At 51.5% G+C, this 20,164-nt stretch overlaps 1 protein-coding gene across 6 annotated transcripts in view; it reads left to right on the top strand.

Annotated features, from left to right (window-relative positions):
- Positions 1 to 20,164, top strand: part of Spire1 (spire type actin nucleation factor 1) — a 101,614-nt gene that overhangs the window by 71,437 nt on the left and 10,013 nt on the right. For 2 of the 6 annotated variants that reach the window (XM_023707492.1, XM_012512964.2), the window contains 6 exons: positions 2,079 to 2,243; positions 4,037 to 4,123; positions 5,531 to 5,660; positions 12,029 to 12,070; positions 15,510 to 15,688; positions 18,834 to 18,939. In XM_023707492.1, coding sequence (XP_023563260.1) covers positions 2,079 to 2,243; positions 4,037 to 4,123; positions 5,531 to 5,660; positions 12,029 to 12,070; positions 15,510 to 15,688; positions 18,834 to 18,939 — 709 coding nt within the window. The remainder of the gene's footprint in view (positions 1 to 2,078; positions 2,244 to 4,036; positions 4,124 to 5,530; positions 5,661 to 12,028; positions 12,071 to 15,509; positions 15,689 to 18,833; positions 18,940 to 20,164) is intronic. The other 4 variants (XM_023707490.1, XM_023707491.1, XM_004647213.2 and 1 more) reach the window with 2 other exon arrangements.

The raw sequence follows: 20,164 nt of genomic DNA on the forward strand, positions 1-20,164 counted from the left end.
AAGTTGGTACAAGGCTTGCACAGGTGTTCAGAAGTTAGTACACAGCTCGCACAGGTGTTCAGAAGCTCACACATGCCTCTCACAGTGTTCAGTTTGCACACAGCTCACTTATGGAAGTGGAATCCCTTGCTGCGTGTTTGCAGCGCTGTGCTGGTGTGTCCCTGAGGAAGGCAGTGGTGCTCAAGAGGGCGATTCCCCACTGTCACCTCCCTCTGTGAGGACACAACTGGGGAAGAGGACAGCCACAGGACCCTTGGTGACAGATTCTCGGGCTCATCTCTCCTCACGGGAACAAAGGGTGAATGATAAAGTCTCTGTGTAGTGCCTTATATAACCTTGACCCTAATTTCTGGAAAGTAGTAAGACTTAGCCAAATGATGCACAGACAATGGCCACATTAAAATTGCATTTTAACACTTAGGTGAGTTGTAGTAGAATCATGCTGGGGGTGCAGCGCAGTCAGAGCACACTCTCAGCCTGTAGGAGGCTCTGGGTCAAAACAGAAGCAGCAGCAAGTGCATGATGTGAGGAGCCATCTTCTAATCGGGGTATGTGTGGAAACCCTGAGGAAGCTGACAGAAGGGGCAGCTGCACACGGTGAGGAGTGAGTGTGCTGAGTCTGGAGTGGAGAAGAGGTGTGGGCGCTGGGGCAGGAGCATCCCGAGAGAAAGGCAGGCGTCTGCGGCTGTTGTTCTAGAGCGTCACTCATGGCAGAATCCAAGAGCCTCCAGAAATAGGAACGTTTTAGAAGGTACTCCAATGATGGACTCAATGCTGAGTAGCTCAAATCCTTTTGGAAAAAGAGAATGGGAAATGGCATTATCTGTTTGAAAAATCCCAATTTTTATCAAGGACATTTTTGGGAAATTTAACGCGTTATTTAATGCATAAGTAAACATTTTTTGGATGCTGGCAATCAAAGCTAGGGCTTTGCGCATACTAAGCACATGCTGTGCCGCTGAGCTGCGCCCTCAGCCTAGTAGATGTAGAAAACTCTTACACATTCCTTGATGTTATGATGAATACAGAGTCGGGGTGTACCTCAGTGACACAGCACCTGCCTGGCCAGAGTGAGATCACGAGTCTGATTCCCAATACAGTAATAGAAAAAGTAGCAAGAGTACATTTAGGTAGCTATTTGCAGCACATTGACTTTTTTTTTTTTTTTTAATTTATTACATTTATTTATTGTGTGTGTGTGTGGTCAGCTCAGCCCACCAGGGGGCGGGGCTGGCTGGCATGTGGTGCTGGGGGATCGAACCGCGGTCCCTGTGCTTTGCCAAGCTTGTTTCAAGTAGGTGCTTTAGACCACTGAGCCATCTCTCCAGCCCCGGCACATTGACTTTTACAAGCTAGAATATTTTAGTAACCACAGCAATGGCTGACTTCACCAAAGTGGAGGCGTGAGCACAGTCGTGTCCACAGTAAGGTCTCTCACCTAAGTCTCACCTTATTCTCAGGACTCTTTTGTTTTTTTGTGGTACCGGGATAGAACTTAGACCCTTGTGCTTGCCAGGCAAGCACTTAGTCCACTGAGCCATCTCCCTGGCCCTGAGGACTCTTGAAGGTGGACAAGGCAGCTTAGTGCTTGAAGATGAGAAAACCCTAAAGTCTGTGCACAGAGGCCACAGATGGTCTTTCTTGTGTGCAGAGCTCTGTGCTTCCCTGATTTTCTCAATTCATGAGGTCCCACCTTCTCTTCCTGGTGAGAAAGCCAGGCCTGGGCAGGGCGTGGTAGCTGGTGCCGGATGGCGACCAGCCCATCACTTCGCAGCCGTTGAGTCCCAGGGCACCACGGGCAGCTCCCGTGCAGAGCTGGGCCTCAGTGCTTCCTGGGGCCTGCCCTCCCCATCGTAAGGCCAGCCCCGTCCTGGGCTCAGGGCAGAACAAGTCCCTGTACCTATGGGCCACAACTTGACTTGGGGAAGAGCTAGGTAGAATAGGCGCAGGTATAGGAGCTGTGTCCTGTGTGGCTGCTGCCTTGGAGGCCGTGTGTTCTCAGCTGAGCCCTGAACTGCCCCAGCCCCTCCTCCTGCCCAGGATGTGGTGTTCACAGACTCTCACACTTGACTCCCCAGGCGCGCTTCTGGGTCCAGGTGATGAGGGACTTACGCCGTGGGGTGAAGCTGAAGAAGGTGCAGGAGCGGCAGTACAACCCGCTGCCCATCGAGTACCAGCTCACGCCCTACGAAATGCTGATGGAGGACATCCGCTGCCGGCGCTACAGCCTGCGCAGGGTGATGGTGAGCAGGGCAGGGCATGGCTGGGTGTGCTGCAAGGGTGCTCCTCCTGTGAGCGCTGCACTTGGTCACAGTGGGAGATCTGAAAGTCCACAGTGCTAACAGGGAGAGGTGCAAAATACTGTTTTTCCAGCGCCCGAAGAGAAATTTTTGCGTATCTTGGGTCCAACCCTCACTCATTCGTACCATGCATTTAATTTGGGTAAAACATGGGCAAATTGTGTTTTGTGACCAGTTATTTTTTCAACAGATTATGAATATTTTCTATACCATTATATTATTTTTTTAAAGTAGAATTAATATTTTATTGTCATTTATAATCAGATTCCACACCATCATTTTCAACCCAACTTTAAGGGCTGTGTCTTTTCTAGCCCCAGCTTTACCAGGTTACTGCGTGATAGCCTCCCGTGGGTGGCTAGGGCAGCCCGGCTCTGCGCCCAGCTGCAGGCTGTTGCAGCCACAGGGAAGGCCTTGGTGGAGGTTGCAGAGGCAGAGCCTGCCTTCACCCTTACGCCAGCCTCATGGTGCTTACTGTCTCCTGGGCCCCTGGACCGTGACGTGTGGCTGCTTGCTCTGCCTCCGCCATGGCCACCTGTGCCCTGGGGGCCCAGCTCTGCCCAAGAGCTTGTCCAGTATGAGTGAGAGCCCAGCTTCCTTCCCCTGCGCCGTGCATGTACGTACATATACCTGCATGCACACAACCAGTGCACACACCACACCCACACCCATGGGAAGACAGGTTCCACAAAAACACACCGAGGAACGCATGTCAGCATCACCATCTCAGAAAGTGAATCTCCAGAATCTGGGCAGAAACTCTGAGTCTTCTGTGACCCTAACACAGAGAGGGGCGCAGTTGAAGTGACAGCACCTCACCAGCTGGGCAGGTGGCCCACACGCTCCTCCTTGCACCCCCACTCGCATCTGCGGGGGACCAGGACCTGGTCCTAGCAGCCAGGCACACTGGCATGTGGGTGGACCTCGGCCCTGCTGTGCCTGTGCACAGGACGTCTGGCGAAAGGTGTACGAAAGTCAGGTGGGAAAATGTGGACTGCACAGGGTGATGGGGAGTTCTGCTGCACTGCTTTATGCAGAAAGCTTGCAGTCCTGTATCTTGGGCTCCACGGGTGGGCAGTGCCAGCCTTGACCTCAGCTCGGGTCGGTCCCCGCCACCTCACATCTGGACAGTCAGTGCTGGCTTGGGTGTGGTGTCCTTCCTGTCCATGGGACTGGGCCCAGCCAGCCTGGCAGTTCTGCTTGTGATGCTCAGACCAGACCAGGGACAAATGTATCACAGTGCCACAGCTGTGCTGGGTGGGTGGTAACGTGGGTGGAAGTGGAGATTTTTTGTGGCTTTCTAGGGATTTTTTTATATTTATAAAAAATTCCTTTAGCACACAGCTTTAAAAAGGAAAGACATCAGAGTAGCAGTGGAACAGGCATGGCTGCACCATCACTGCCCTTGCTGGCACCGAGCACTGACCAGGCCCAGTCCTGTCAGCCCAGTCCTGTCAGCCCCTCTGTCACAGGTGAAAACAGAGCAGAGGGCTTTTTACAGTAGGAGACACTTGGTAAACACGGGTGTTATCTCCTTCATTCCCATTCCTAATTTCAGGATTTTTTTCCTGAAAAAAACTCAGTGTGTCTCATGTGTAATTCCCCAAAAGACAGAGCTGCACTGAACTTGGGTCCACAGCTGCTTTGGTTGTCCACTTCCGTGGTGGCCAGGATAGCGCTGCCTGTGTGCTGTGAGCCTGCCGCGGTCACACGGCTCTTCTGCCTCTGCCACCTAGGTGAACGGAGACATTCCCCCGAGGCTGAAGAAGAGTGCCCATGAGATCATCCTCGACTTCATCCGGTCCCGACCACCTCTCAATCCGGTATGGGCTGCTGCGTTGTCCTCTAGGGCTCAGCTTCTGTCTTATTTTCTGTTACTGCTGGGACAAAGTGCCCAACACCCAAAGTTAAAGGAGGAAAAACTTTCTAGCTCACAGTTTGTGGAGGTTTCTGTGCATAATCAGCTGACTCTCAGGAGAGGTGACATGGCAGAAGGCAGCCGTTGAAGGCAGCAGGGGACAGCAGAATCACCGGGAGGGAAGGGGCGGAGCGGCCTCTCCGCCCTGCTACCAGGCTGTGGCCCGCCCTCGGCTTGCACAGGCTCAGGCTGTTCATGAAGGGAGGACCCTGGCCCTGCTGAGTCGCGTAGCTAAACTTCTCAAGTTGACTCAGTGAAGCCGCTGTTAGAGCATCTTAGGTTAAGCAGCCCTAGAGCCTGTCCTGTGCGCCTAGGCGCAGAACCGCTGAGTTACTAGGCTAAGCTCGCCGACTTTCAAGTGCACACTGGATCCGCCATTGCAGCTTAGTTCAGTGCTTTCTTTCGCCTGAGCTTTTCATTTTTAGCCCTGTGAAGCCCACCTGAAAGCTGCATTGTTAGGTCAGAAAAAATTGTGCAGGCTGTTTTTATCCTAACTAAACAGAGTTAGTGTGGACCCAGCACCCGCCCCCTCCCTTGTGGCGCGGTGACAATGAGTCCACCTGGCTCTGCGCCCCTTATACATTAGTTACCTTCCTAGGGACCATGGAATAGACTCAGAATGTTCTAAGCCGGTTTCCCCAAGCTGCATTCTCAGGTTTTTTCTCTTTTCTTTTTGAGAGAGCGTCTTGATGAGTTACCCTGGCCTGGCTTGAATGTCGTATCTTCCTGCCTCAGCCTCCCAGAGTGCTGGAGTGACGGGCACATGCCACCATCCCTGCCATTCCCTCTTTTTTACGACCCCACTTGCTTGATAGCCAGTTCTCCTCAAACCTTTATACCTAAAGTAACAATGAAAGAATGCTCTTTCCCTATTTGTGTACATCTGAAGCAAAGTTACTAATCCATCTATAAATGGTTTTGAAAGAAGAGAAGGAGCCTGCCTCACCTGGTTTCAGGAAGACAGGTCTCCTGGGCCCTGCAGCAGGTTACTCTGCCTTCCCAAGCGTTTCTTTCCTGTAACCTCACCTGGGAAGGCTGTGGTTCGTGTCCCACCAGCAGCAGCTCCCCAGCAGGAACAGCTGAGCACCGAGTGTTACAAGGACATCGCCACACCATGGGTGGGCCGTGGCCAGAGCACAGCGGGGCCGTGGGTGGCCCCATGTCCAGGGATGTGTGTCTGCAGTGCTGTGAGACCCGAGGCCCGCCACCCCGACCTTGCTGCTTGTGATGGGCAGAGCGACAGTGAAGAGCGGCTCACAGCAGCGTCTGCTCGGAGCAGACGCTCACCTCCTGGCCCCTGTGCTTCTTCAAGGTCTCAGCCAGGAAGCTGAAGCCCACCCCGCCCCGGCCACGCAGCCTCCATGAGAGGATCTTGGAGGAGATCAAGTCTGAAAGAAAGCTGCGGCCTGTCTCGCCCGAGGAGATCCGCCGAAGCCGGCTCGGTGAGTCCGCCATGACCCACACTCGGTTGTGCACTGGGGCGAGGACATGGACATGGACGGCGCCAAGGGTGGAGCTGACCCCCGCGTTCCTTTGTCACCCCCTCCCTCCCACAGCCCGTGCCACCTTCCTGTGTGCTTGAGGTCGCAGGAAACCTCTCAGTGTTGAGCGAGTGAGCGCGTGCACTGTGGGTCCACAGGCAGCTCTGCCTCTGTGCTTGTGCATCCCCAGCAGGAGAGGGCAGGAGAATTCCTCCCCCTGCAGTCTGAGTTCTGTGGGTGTGAACAGCGTCGTGGCAGCCACATTTACTACGCCGTGACTTGTGCAGTGGTCAGGTGTTGCCATTTGAGAAACACAGGTGGGGGTAGTGTTCACGCCACACTTCATCATCTTAGTTGGCTTCGTGTGAACATCTGGCAGCTCTTCCTTTATGGTGTCCTTTGGCGTGGTATGGGGGATTGAACTGAGGGCCTTCACACTGAGCTGCATGCCCACGCTGGCCTCAAGCTCATGGGAATCCTCTGCCTCAGCCTCCCAAGTGCTGGGATTATACTATTTTTAATAATTACTATAATGGATGCTGTAAACACGATTTTGATTTACAGCAAGACCATATTACGCGGTGTTTGTAAGCATTTCTGTTTCTCTGCTGTCCTCCAATTTGCAAGATTGAAGATACTACAAGAAGTTGAAGAAACATCGTTTGTCTGTTCTCTTCCCAGAGCAGCCACGTCCTCCTGTGGTGGCTCCCGCTTGCAGCATGAGCGAGCAGACCCGCGTAGTGCCCTCCACTCTGGAGGACGCATGGCCGGGGACATGTGTTTTCCCCAGGCCCTCCTGGCCCTCACACTACAGCACTGCAGCCTGCCTGGTACGGACAGAGCAGTCCTGCAATGTTAAAATGATGAAATGTACTGCTGGGTGGTCACGAGCTGCCGGCCCCTCTCTGGTCTCCAGGCAACAAGTTTCTCCAGGATATCACCCGCTCACCAGGGCCAAATCTGCATGATGTTGAACTGAGCCCAGACCCAGGGGCTCTTTACTGGACTCCTGCAGCCCAGGATGGCTTGTGACCCGAGATGTAGTCACACAGTGTGCACGGTGGCTCTTCCAGCAACAGCCTGGGGCTTTCCTCACAAGTGAAAGATACACCATGGAAAAATAAGGAAGTGGCACTAAAGATGACAGTTTTAGATTACACTTGGGGAAGAATTACTGGTCCTCAAGAAAGAATGCTGGGAGTAAATAGAAGACTTTGACGAAACTCAGAGGTGGAACAAGCCTATTTCTGGGAGCAGAGTTGGATGGTGAAGCACAGGAGCGGTACAGTCGGGTTGGGGTTGGGCATCTGCACCGTGCGAGGAGCAGGACAGGCTGGTGTGTGCAGTGATGGCAGTGCACAGCGGGCATCTGCCTTAATTTTTCCCAGCAGCTTTTAACAGTCTGTGGTCCATCAACCTTTTCCCCAGCAACTGGGAATTCATCAGGAAGTAAGGGATGGGCTGCTTGCAGCACACTTCCAGGCGCCGTGTGCCGGGAGGGCCATGCGGCGGTTGGGTGCATGGGGTGAGCAGGGGCTCAGTGGACACTCAGCCCCTGAGAAAACCCCCTGCTTCTAACACGCGCATCCCTCATCCTCACCGCTTTCTGCAGCAGTTCTGGGGTCCTCTTTCCTGTCCGTGCTGTCATGTCCTGAATGCATCAGAGCATTCCGGTTGTCTGGACTCTGGGGAGGAGCCAGCAGACGCATTGCCAGCGCCAGTGGGTGGGCAGGGTGGATGCAGCATTGTGGTTTTATGAGCTGCTGTCCATTGGGTTGCATGCCCCCCCAGAGAAGACTCCGGAACTGCTGCAGAAAGTGTGAGGACACTGGGGTGAGCATCTGAGGGGAGAAGGAGGGGCTGGAGAGGACTCACAGCGACTCTGTTACTGTAGCAGTTTTTTGAGGGCCTACAAGATAGCTCAGCAGACTAAGCACCTACTTAGACAAGTGCCAGGATCAGGGTTCAATCCCTGGCACCACATACTGCGCTGGCCCTGCCCCTTGTTGTGGTGGCGCATGCCCATGATCCCAGTGCTGGGAGGCTGAGAACAGGAGGAGCAGTACGAGTCCGAGCTGCTTAGTGACACCCTGTACCAAGTACATAAAAATAAATATTCAAAGAATTTTGAAAATGTCAGCATTCACCATGTATTTTGATCATACCGTGCAGTTTTCTCCACTGTTTAGGGGAGACCGCAGTGATCTTTTTAAGTAGACGAGGAGCCTCTTGCATGCCGCAGTAAGAGCCTGACGTTTTCTCTGACTGGCAAGAAGGCTTGCGAAGGTGTCCCTCTCGGCAGGTGTCCAGGTGGACAGCCATGCTGCGCAGTGCGGTGCTACACTGCAGGGCACCAGAGCTTGCCCATCTTGTTTGAGTGAACTTAGCTGTGGATTCGAATCTCCCCGTCTCCTTTTTTGTTCTCTGGGAGTGGCCATTCCATCCTTTGTGAAGCAGATGCTCTAGTGCCCTGTGGAGTGAGTTCATTCGGCTTATCTCTGGCTTGTTCCTCTTAGCATAGCACAGAGGTTTATCTGTGTCTCATGGTCTGTTTCATGGGAGACAGGGTCTGGCAATGTAATTCAGGCTAGTTCTGAACTCACTATGTATCTATCCCAGGCTGGCCTCGAACTTGCAGTGATCCTCCAGCCTCAGCCTCCTGAATGCTGGGATTATGGGTGTGCGCCGCCGAGCAGCCAGATGGCCTGCTTGTATGTGCCTTGTTTTCTTTTCTACTCATCTGTGAACGGACATTCCACTTGTTTCCACAGGTGGCCGTTGTGAACAGTGCTCTGGGGGACATGGGTGTGCTGATCTCTCTCTTTTTCCAAGAAGTCTCCGCGCAGATCCCATGAGAGTGCTTCCCGTGTGCTCCCAGTGGTGAGCCTGTGTGGGCCCTCCCTGTGTCCAGTGCCCGCTGCAGGTGGCTGTGTTGTGATTTGAGGTTGCTGATGATGAGGGCCCCTGTTGCCATGTGTGCATCTCCTTCCTGCTCGAGTCACGTTCCATGTTTTCTTCTGCTGAGGTGCAGGGCTTGGTCGCATGTTTGGACATAGTTCCTGCAGGGAGATGGGCACACATGCTCTGTGGTGTAGGTTGGTTGCCTTCTCATTGTGTTCCTCTTTGCTGAGCTCCCTCCTTCTCTTCCTCCTCCTCCTTTTTTTTTTTTTTTTTTCGTCTTTTGCTTGCTGTGCAGCCCAGGATAGCCTTGAGCTCACTTTATAGCCCAGGTTGGTCTTGGAGTTTGAATGATCCTCCTGCCTCAGCCTCCTGAGTGCTGGGATTACAGGCATGGGCCTCCATGCCTGATACTTCCTGTGTTTTTGGTGTTCTTTTTAATGAAGACACTTGCTAAGACCAACGTGGAAACTGTCTTCTATGTTTTTAATGGGTGTTGTATAGTTCCAGATCTTGGGTTTTAGTCTTTAATCCATTTTGAGTTGATCTCTGGGCACTGTGTAGAAATAAAGTTCTAGATTCATCCTGTTACCTGTGGATATTCAGTTTTCCCAGCCCTACTTGTTGAGGAGACTTTCTCCATTGGAGAAGCCTTTCTCCATTGTGTGTTCTTGGCAGACTTGTCAGAGATCAGCTGACCATGCAAGGGTGGGTTTCTTTCTGCCCTGTTTTGATCTTGATCTATATGTGTCTGTTTGTATTCAATGATAAATGACTTTGTAATATATTTTAACCTTGATTTTTTTCCTCCTTCCTGCCTTTCTCCCTCCTTCCTTCCCTGTCTTTCTTTTTGTTTCTGCTAGGATGCCCAGGACTGTGTCACATACGGAAAAGGCCACCCCTGCCTCATTCTGGTGCTAGAAGTAAAACTCTTCACCTTTTCCCTTCTGGGTGTAATATTAGCTGTGGGCATTTCATAGGAGGCCTTATTATGTTGAGCAAATGCACTCCTGTTCTCAGTTTAAGAATTTTTATCATGAAAGAGTATGGAGTTTTGTCATATGCTTTTCCTGTATCTATTAAATGATAGTGTGGCTGTATCCTTTATTCTGTTATGGGCTTGTCACCTGGCTTGACTTCCACGTGTCAGGTCACCCTTGACTCCTGGACAGACCCCTTGGTGTGCTGTGCTCTCCTGGCCCTCTGCTGCTGGGGCGAGTTCGCTCTGTTCTCTGGATGACTTTTCATCTGTGCCCTCAGGGTGCTGGTCTGGAGTCTCCTTCCCTTCTTGTTGCTTGTTTTACCCTCAGCACTTGGGAAGAGCTTGTGAGATGGTGGCTAGCCTGCCCCTGCGGGGCGGAGCCGCATGGTCCCAGGGTTCTGTTTGTTGGAAGCCTTAGATTACGGATCCTGTCCCTAGAGCAGGCCTTTGTCTCATGTTTTTCAGTCTTTTCAGTGTCACTTTTTTTTTTTAGTTTCACTTCTACAACATCATACACGTGTGCTAAGGGGAAGGGAACCCTACTGTATAGTAAATACCAAATTTTTACCGAGTGTGTCTTTATCTTAACCTTGAGAGTTGCTGTGTCACAACAACCAGAACTGAGCTGGTAGAGAAAGTGATTGTTCTATGGCCTTTTAATTCTATAATCCTAAATTCAAGCTGATCTAAAACTTGAAGTGGAAAGTCAGGAATTTGAGTTTATTAATCCTGAAAATCTACACTGATTTTTGCCATAAAAACTGTGCTCTGGATAATTTGGCTGGGATAAGGTTAACAGCATTAACTTGAAGAAAAGTTTCCCTAAATATTTTTGTAACGTTTCCTGTCATGTGGTTGTAAGTAGAAACTCAGTGACGGGAAACCATCCAAGTGTTCAAAGAAGGCGTTATCCGCCCCATCCACATCCAGGGTACCCACTGCAAAGCCACAAACACAGAAGACCATGGACAGCATCACGCCTTCAATGTTAGCTGTGGTCTGGTCGCCATCCTGTCTTTCAGTGTGACAGCATGACGCCTAAGGCTGTGATCTGACGTGTGGCCACGTTGCTTTTTGCCTGTTTCCTTCTGTTTCGCAGGCCATTTCCAGTGTTTTCTTAGGAAGCCTGAAATTCATGGAATTATGCCTCCACCTTTGTTCATCTCCATTTGCATGAAGAGGACTTAAGAATGGAGAAAAGAATTGGCGGGGGACCCTGAGATGCGCTTTGGCCTTGGCAGTTGGGGTCCCCTAGGGGACCTGGTTGGTGGGGTGTTTGGATAGTAAAGAGAAGGAGGTGGCACATAAGTCTCAGTGCCACGCCCTGCTCTGGCCCTGTGACACAAAAATGGCTCATGGGGTATGCAGGGTTTGGGGCTGGTGTGAAAGCAGAAGGCTCTCCCTGTGCTGAATGCCAAACTCTTCAAATCCTCATGACACTCTCTTCTGAAACACTGTTAAGATGTAATTTACATCCCCTAAAACCACCCATTTAATGTGTATAAATAAGCTTGCTTATATGGAATAAAATTTTTACAACAAACTATTTCAGTAGGAAAGAAGTAATTTTGTTCTTGGGAACTGCGATTAACTGCCCTTCCGTATGCGCTCACATGCTGGGCGCCTCTGTGTGGGAAGCCACGGCTCACAGGGTGCCCCACAAGGCAGGCCCTGGGGTTCCCATTGTCGGAAGGGGTGACACAAACTCAGAGGGGTCGGGTGAGCTGCTAGCAGGTAATAGAGCTGAGACCACACAGCCAGGCGACCTTGTGGTGACAGTGGCTACGCCTGCTCTTGGCATGGGTACACTGAGACTTCCTGTCCCGTGCTTGTCTATATCCAGAGCTGGCTGACCTGAGTCCCGTGGGACACACCATTCTGGAAGTCCAGGCAGTGCATGTATTCCTTAAAATCATGTTTTAAAACATAGTTACTTTTCTCCTGACCAATGATTTTATAGTATTTAGGTAAAAAAACAATTACGCGGTTTTTGAAAACTGTTTGTATCTCCCCACATTTCCCTTTACAACATGTTCTTGAAGGGCATCTTCCTCTCCCCACTTTCCAGGCCCAGCGGGGTGTCTTCGACCCAGCGGGTTGTCTCCGGCCCAGCGGGGTGCCCCTGCCCAGCGGGGTGGCCCCAGCCCAGCGGGGTGCCCCTGCCCAGAGGGGTGGCCCCGGCCCAGTGGGGTGGCCCTGCCCAGCGGGGTGGCCCCGGCCCAGCGGGGTGGCCCCGGCCCAGTGGGGTGGCCCTGCCCAGCGGTGTGGCTCCGGCCCAGTGGGGTGCTCCGGCCCAGCGGGGTGGCCCCGGCCCAGCGGGGTGGCCCTGGCCCAGTGGGGTGGCCCCGGCCCAGCGGGTAGCCCTGCCCAGCGGGGTGGCCCTACGGCCCTGGCCCCGCCCAGCAGCTGAGCTGCGCCCTGTCCTCTCATCGTGTTTTCTTTCTTTCAGCAGTGCGGCCTCTTAGTGTGTCTCACAGTTTTGACTTGTCAGGTAACGATGGAAGCACCGTCACACCTGGCGTGAGCGTGGCTTGTGACGTGCATTTCACACATCTGCTTGTCCGACTGCCAGAAAGAAAATAGAAAGGCTTTCTTCTCACCGTGGTCAGTGGGTGAAAGCAGTATGCTTTTCCTTTTTTCTTTTCGGTTTTTCAGAGACAGAGTCTTGCTACATAGTTCAGGTTGGCCTGGAACTCATAGTGATCCTCCTGCCTCAGCCTCTGCAGTGCTGGGGTTACAAGCGTGCGCCACCACGCACATCTTGAAAGCAGTGTGTTTGAGATAATGAGAACACGGTGTCCCCGGCCCCCTGGGGAGCATGCTCAGGCCATGGTGAGGCGGCCTCTTTGTGGAGTTTGCCCTCTGGCGTGTCTTCACCGTTAGAGAATGGAGGAAGCTGACTAAAAGGCAGTCGTGAAACGTCTTCTCTTCCAAAACATGCAGTCACTTGAGGACCTACGCAGGCTGCCGCGTGCGGGTGCTTGCTGGAGTCTCTGGCGCAGGTTCCTGCCCCTCAGTAAGGCACGCAGCACCCACAGTGAAAGGAGTAACTGCCTAGACGGGATCTACTGAGGCAGCCCCCTTTGAAAAATAGCAGCTTCCATGTTTGCAAACTTCCAAAGCCTATGTAATTCCAACAGATATTTTGCAAGTTAAAATTTGTCACTTCAGAACCCACTGTTTTAAATGTAAAATAAGCAAGCTGGCTGGTACCATTTTCTTCCAAAGTATTGAACTGCACAAAGCCTCTTAGGTTGCAGGGACTCAAGTGCCTTCTGACAAATTGAGAGCAAGAGCAGGCCAGGTGCAGGAGTGCATACCCGTAACCCCAGCTTCTCAGGAGGTTGAGGCAGGAGCAAGTTTCAGGCCAGCCTTGGCAACTTAGCAAAATCCTGGTCCAGAGGAGCAGTGGGGTGCAGCTCAGTGATAGATAGCCCTAGATTCCATCAATCCCTGGTAGTACCAGAAGAAAACAAAAACCAGAGGGTTGTATATTGAATATATTTACGCACTGTCTTCCAACTACAAAAGTAGTTCCCAGCCATTTAAAAAAACTCTGTGTATTTGCGTAGCTCTTAGGCATGACTGATGTTTTAGTGTTTGCTTGATGTTTTTAACTGACCACTGAAGAGCCTTTTCCATTTTCTTTATCATATTTGGCTGTTTCTATTTATTTTCCAAACCCTTTGTAGGGAGACCCTGGCAGGTAAACTTGAAAGTGTTACATACTCAGATTGTCTCCCCAAGTACCCCTGGTGTCCCCTGCAGCCAGGCAGGACAGTGCCCACGCCCACTCACAGTGCACGTGGGCTCAGGCACTGACATCCTCCACAGAAGGGCTCCAAAGAATGTACACGTCACTGCTTCTCATTGGCTCTCATTTATTTTGCACCTTAATGTACTTGGTGATTTCCAAGTTGTTCATTCTCGGGTTATTGTGCTGCTTTCTGTGTTTGTTGTGCTTTGAATGTTGCTGGAAACATCCCAGCTATGAATGCAGAGGTTCAGCCCATTCCTCTGACTTAAAGCTGGATGCATTTCTGAGCAGGAAAATGAGCAAACCAAAGAGGAAACATGTTAGACATGCAGTCGAGGCGACTGTAAGCATAAGCATAGATAAGCTGCGAGGAAGCGCGCCTGTTGCTTGCGTGCATCTGACAAGTGTCTGTCTTAGTGAAAATTCTAACAATCCCTTCAACATAAAGGTAAGTCTAGTTTTTCCTTCTGTGCAAATATTAAGACTGTCTTCGATATTCTAGTCACACTTCCTCCAACTAAATAAGGCAGCACCCCACACAGTTATTAAAGTATTTAATGCCAGGAATATACATGTTACTCTCTGATCCGAAGTATGCGCTTTCTGGTTTTAGATTTTATTTATGCATAACTATCGCCAGTTTTTCTTAAATGCTGTCTTATGTAGAAGAAACACAAAGTTTAATTCATGTTTCATTCTCATTTGGTTATATTGAAGTAATAGAATTTATGACTTTCAACAAAAAATGTAACCACTCAATGCCTTAAAATTATGACCAAGTGTCTGACAGACCTCTGTCAGCAGGCAGGTGCCGTGAGGCCATCCCGTCTAGCCTGGGGGACCCTGCGGAGTGTGTCTGCTCCTGCTCCTCACAGCTCTGCATCTGGCAGGTGCGCAGTCCCCATAGCCAGGCGGCTGCTGATTGTGGAGGCGGATGCAAGTGCGCTGCCTGTGTGCTGCACGCCGTGCTCCTGGCCATTGTGGACACCTGTCACCTTCAATGCCACCCACCCTGTTTAACACTTAATCTACCTCCAGTGACTTTCTGAAGTGTCTTAAGCAGTAACATCCATAAAAAATAATAGTTCTGTCTTAAAAATTTCACCTAAGGGCTAGTGATGTAGCTCAGTGGCACAGCACGTGCCTGGCAAGCACGAGATTGTGAGTTTGATTTCTGGTACAAAACAAGGGGTTTTTTCACCTAAAAAGATAATTGACAGACAGTTCTATCTCCTGTATTCCTCCTGCCCTCCCTCCTTCCTTTCTTCCTGCCTCTCTCCCTGTCCAGCTTGTCCCTGCTGCTGGGAAGGGGCTGTCCTGTGGCCTCCTCGTCCCTAACAGTGAGCAGCAGCTGTATCTGTTGAGTGTGCTGCCTGCCTACAAGGAGCCTGCATGCTCACGCTCCCTGGGCCTGACCCCGCCCCCTGCCTGCAAGCACAGGAGGAGCCTCCTAGGAGAGCGGACTTGTGCCCCAGCTCCCCTCAGCTGCATAGACAGTTCTGTTCATCTTTGAAAGCTCCAGTTTTGTTGCAAGCTGTAGAATCCTCCCCAAGGGGAAGGCCAGGCCTGAGGCCACGTGCCCTAGGCAGCAGCTGGAGGGAGGGTCCTGCCCGTGGTATAGGGCTAGTGCAGCTGTTCTGTCCTACATAGGAGGAACAGGTCAGGAGCTCACGCAGTCCCAACAGGTGTCCTGCTGCTGTCCTGCCTGCCCGTTCAGGCTTCCGCTCTAAAACACGACTCATCATGTCAGAGAGAATGCATTCATGTTGCATTCACAGAAAATGTATCTCATGTGTGCTCTGTGTGTGTGTCTGTGTCCCTGTGAAATGCTTCACTCCTGTAGGTGGCCCGGGCGCCCGAGGCCATGGGGTGCAGTGTGCGGCATCGTTTCCTCCACTTCCCCTGCATCTTCTGGCCCAAAGCGGGAAGCTGGCTTCTCTGTGTCTCGATTTCCTTATCTGGAAGCTAAACTCAGACTCAGTTAACTGCAGGATTCACAGCTGGAAAGCCTGAGTTACTCATGCAGGATTCCTCATTGGCTGACTGCCTGTCTGACAGAGATGGTCATGGAGTGCACTGCCCAGCCCTCTGCCTCCACCTCCACCTCTGCCTCACCCTACACGCTCCCCTTCCTGGCTCAAGCTGGGGTCAGCTTTTGCCTTTCTCTCCACAGATGTGACCACACCAGAATCTCCAAAGAGCCTTGGGGAGCCATTGCAGGTGAATGGGGGCTCGCTATCACCAGCACAGCCGGGAAAGAGCAGGCTGAGCTCTCCTGGACTGGCGCCTGGAGCACGGAAGAGGCTGCTCAAGGCCCCAACGCTTGCTGAGCTGGACAGCTCTGACTCCGAGGTGAGGTTTCGGCTGGGCTGGGCATAGCGTCGGCACTGTGGGCTGTGGGGTGTGTGGGCAGCTTCATGCTATGGTGACCATGACACATGGGTGTGGTTTGTAGAGTGAGTATGCAAGCTGGATATGCTGTGGTCATAAAGCACAAGCATGGTTAAGAACAGGCCAAAATTTCCACATTTATGTTACTATCTCCTTTGTTTTAGAAGGAAAAGGTAGTCAAGCAAAACCTTCATGTAATTGTCTCCCCATAAGGGTTGTTCTTCCTGTAACATGAACACTGGCAGGTGAGCCTGCAGGCGAAGGCAGTGTGTGGCGAGCCCTGGACGTCTCTTGCCATGTTCCAGGTCTGCAGCGCTGTGGTCCAGGGTTGCGCTGTGTGTGTTTATGTTGCTGGATCTCTCCTGCAAGGGCCATGCCTAGCCCACTCCTGAGGGAGAGCGCAGGGCAGGAGAAGCCCAGCTACCTGCCCGCTGCTCTCAATGCCAGGTGCCTGCTATCTGGGGCACTGCACACTGCCTCGCTTCCTCTTTGCAGTACTAGAAATTGAACGCAGAGCCTTCACCCTAGGCTATGTATCCAAACCTTTCAGTTTTGACCCAGGGTCTTGCTAAATCGCTCAGTTGCACAGGCTAGGTTCAAATTTGGGATCCTTTTATCTCAGCCTCCCAGAGTCCTGGGATTATAGGTGTGGTTTCTATAGATTTTATATTCTTTCAAGAGAGAGATTCTTCCATTCCAGGACGTAAGACTTGTGCTCACCTGTAGAAGACCATTTTCATTTGATGACATTGTCAGTAATTTCCTATTACTTATTGCTAATTTTCAGGTTTAACTGTGTGTGTGTGTGTGTGTGTGTGTGTGTGTGTGTGTGTGTGTACACAGGGAATTAAACTCAGGATCTTACACTTGTCAGGCAGGCTCTTGTATCACTGAGCTACATCCCCGGCCCTCAGGTTTAACTGAAACTTAGGTACAAGTTACCACAAAAAAGTTTACTGTTTCAGTAATCCAAATTTATTTCTGAATTTCTGTGTACCCAGTCCCTGCATTAGTATAGATCAGATACACATATGAAGCAGAATAGTAATGAATTATTTAATTATCAGTGATAAACTCAACAGCTTATGCAGGAGAAACAAAGCTCTTAATCATTTTAAGAAGTGTGAAGGGACAGCCAGCTAGCTCAGCAGACTAAAGCACCTGCTTTGACAGAGCGCCGTGGCCAGGGTTCAGTCCCAGGTTTGCCATGCCGGCACCCCAGGCATGCACTGAGAGGGTGATTAAGGCTGGGTATGGTAGCACGTGCCTATAATCCCAGTGCTTGGGAGGCTGAAAACAGGAGACTCACTGTGAGTCTGATCTACATAGTTAGACTCTGTAGACCCTGAAGATCATGTACTAAATACATTAAAAAAAAGTGTGAGACCCCAACTTGCTTTTTATCCCCTTAATGCCCAAGTTCGTGGTTTGGGCAGGGAGCCCCTTCCATTAAGTGAGGGCGGCAGCACTGTCCTGGCACCTAGGGTTGTGGGTTGTGGCCTGCATCTGCTTACACGGACTGCAGGCTGAGCTGGCTGCGAGGCTCTGACCCTGTGGGAAAGCTGTAGACACGCATAGTGGTAACTTGTCTGTTCATGGCCCTTACATTTTTTTTTTTTTTAGAATATCTCTAACTGCATTTGCTAGGTAAGGGTGTACTTTTTTTTTTTTTTTTTTTGGCTATTTGAGGTAAGGTCTAGCTATGTAGTACAGGCTGTCCTTGAACTCACTGTGTGGCCTGGGCTGGCCTTGAACTCACAGCCATCTTGCCTGAGCCCCCGAAATGCTGGGTTAAAGGCATGTGCCGCCACACCTGGTGGGATGCGTGGTTTTACGGCTTTTGATGTATTGCCAAGTCTCGGCGAGTACGGTGGCTGCTTTTTACTGAGCTAACTCTGAGTAAGACATCAGATGTAAATTAATTCACCTTCACAAAGACATGAGAAGGTGCTGTGACCCTACGTAGAGAGAAGGGCTCCCTTGCCAGGTGTGGTGGCACATGGCCGCAGTCCTGGCTACTTGGGAAGCTGAGGCAGGAGAGAACTGGAAGTCAACTTGAGCAGCACACTGAAACCCTGCCTCAGAGAATAAGGGCTGGAACTGGGCTCTGCAGAGCCCTGAGTTAGTCTTTGGACTGTAGAGAGAACATACTTGAAACCTTTGAAATAAGGACACTAATTTCTTTGCGCATGGTCTTCCACCTTTTACTGTAATAAGGAAATAGGCAGAAGGATGCATGTGAGTTAGCAAGTGGCAGATCCGGCTCTGGAGCCCACACCTACCTCCACAGCCTATGTGATGTGTGCGTGCTGGTGTTCCTCGCAGCACTGTGTGAGAATCCCAGAATTTAAGACAAAAGCATCTCTCTCTCAGAAAACCCAGGCCCAGCAGAGGTAGAGACCAAGTCGTAAGCCCACTTGACCCTTTGTCGCAGAACCCCTCTTCGGTGAGACCTCTGCTACAAAGGGTCCAACAGGTGGGCTCTGGACTTGGGCCCCCAGTGCAGCCTAGCTGGGCACCTCCTCTCAGCCCGAGTTCCGACCGTGGCCCAATCAGAGCCTCTGGGACTGTGCCTCCTTGCTCTCCTTCCAGGAAGAGAAAGTGGGCAAGGGCCCGACCGCGCGCCCTCCTGCGGACACTCCTTGGGTCCTTCTGAATGTCTTTAGGAGGTGTGGTCAAAGCCACATGAGTGCCACCAAGTGTCACCAGTGGAGGGCAGCTCCTCAGAAGGTGGCACTGCACCCTCAGCCACTCATTCATGAGCTCGGGCACCGTGTGGCTTCTGGCTCTCCAGCATGACCATGAATGGATTCAAGCCACTGAGGCAGCCACAGCAGCACAACTAGAGACACTGAGGAAAGAGGACTCCAGGTCTGCTGCAGAAAGTGACAGGGATGTCGGGATGAGTGTGTTGGAAATGTGGATAGGTTTTGAGAACAGTAACGGTGGCCGGGCAGTGTGTCTCTACTGTAATGAGGTCTTTTTCCTTTGAACTTCGGCGGTCCCTGTCCATCGCACTGTCCACTTGCCCTGAGTCTTGGACGCTGCTCGGCACCTCTCGGTTTGGGGATGCAGTGTTGCTAACTGCAATACTAATGCCCCCCAGGAGGAAGCCCCGCGCAAGTCCAGCAGCAGCAGCAGCAGCAGCAGCAGCAGCGTGTCCCCCTCCCAGCCCGAGGACCCCATCCTGGAGGCCGTGTGCATGAGGAAGAGTGAGTACCCAGCACGCTGGTCACGTACCTTGTGTAGCCTCACAGTCATGGCTGTTTGGGCCTGAAGGCCTTACGCTGCTGTCAGCCCCCTTGGCAGCCCTGGGTGAGAGCTGAGGCCACACCCCTGCGTCTGGGGAGAACGCATACTGCGTAGATGCTGTCACAGCAGAGCAGCTGCACGTGCAGCCCCTGTGGGTGAGTGGGCACTCCACCTCCGCACACTCACGAGGCCCCACCTGCGGAGGCAGGCACGGGCGCTGAGTATAGCTCTCTGCCATGGACTCTGCACACAGGTGCCTGGAATCCAAGGGTTTCTGAGGCCTTTGTAACCTTTCTCCCTTATAAGATCATTTATTATGAAAGGTGAAAATGCTCAGGTATTTGTGGAGCAGCATCTTGATTTCGCATGCACACCAGAGACTTAGCGGTTCAAATGCTTTACATGGCATTTGGTTGTGTGAGCAGGTCCCCTCGGTGCTTGGCTGGGCCCACTGGGTGTCTGGGGACCCAGTTTCTCCATGGTGGTTTCAGTGTCTTTTCTTGACTGCGGAAATGATGTTTTGTTCTCTTTGGGGGCTAGCCTACCATGGAGGCCCCGAGTTCTGCAGTGGCTCTTTCCTCTCCTGCTGAGAAGCAGTCAGCTTTGCAGGTAACATAGGAAGAGAGCTTTGGATGGCACGCCTCCTTCTGCCATTCTCATGTGACAAGCTGAGGCCAGCATCTTTCGGAGGCTAGAGGCTCTCCGGGCATGCCCTTTCCCAAAGCAGACAGCAGTAGTTGCAGAATCAGTGTTAATACTTCAATTTTTTCATGGTTTCAGAATGGCTTGACTTAAACATAAGGACAAAATGTCTTAAACCTATAGAAAAGAGTTTTCATAATAAGAGGGTACACTTGAGCGTTTTGATGTGCTCCAGAAGTCTTATTGATTATGCAGAATAGAGCAACACCGTAGTTCACAAATGCTGCTTTTCATGAACAGTTTGGTACACTAACGGATTTAGCAAAATTCTGCTTCCATTCCTGAATTCTACATCAGGGGCCAAACATGACCGGGGCCAACTTGCTTGGAATCACAGAATGAATTAAGCTTGTGAACCAGCAAGTGCAAGGGCCTGAGTTCAATCCCCCGTTCTGGGAAAAAAAAAAAAAAAAGATATATATAGGGAGTGCACTGTCGTGCCAACACTCTAGGGAGGCTAAGGCAGGAGGATCACAAGTTTGA

Source organism: Octodon degus, unplaced genomic scaffold, assembly GCF_000260255.1.
Source record: "Octodon degus isolate 3935 unplaced genomic scaffold, OctDeg1.0 scaffold00295, whole genome shotgun sequence".
In the NCBI taxonomy this organism is placed as follows: Eukaryota; Metazoa; Chordata; class Mammalia; order Rodentia; family Octodontidae; genus Octodon; species Octodon degus.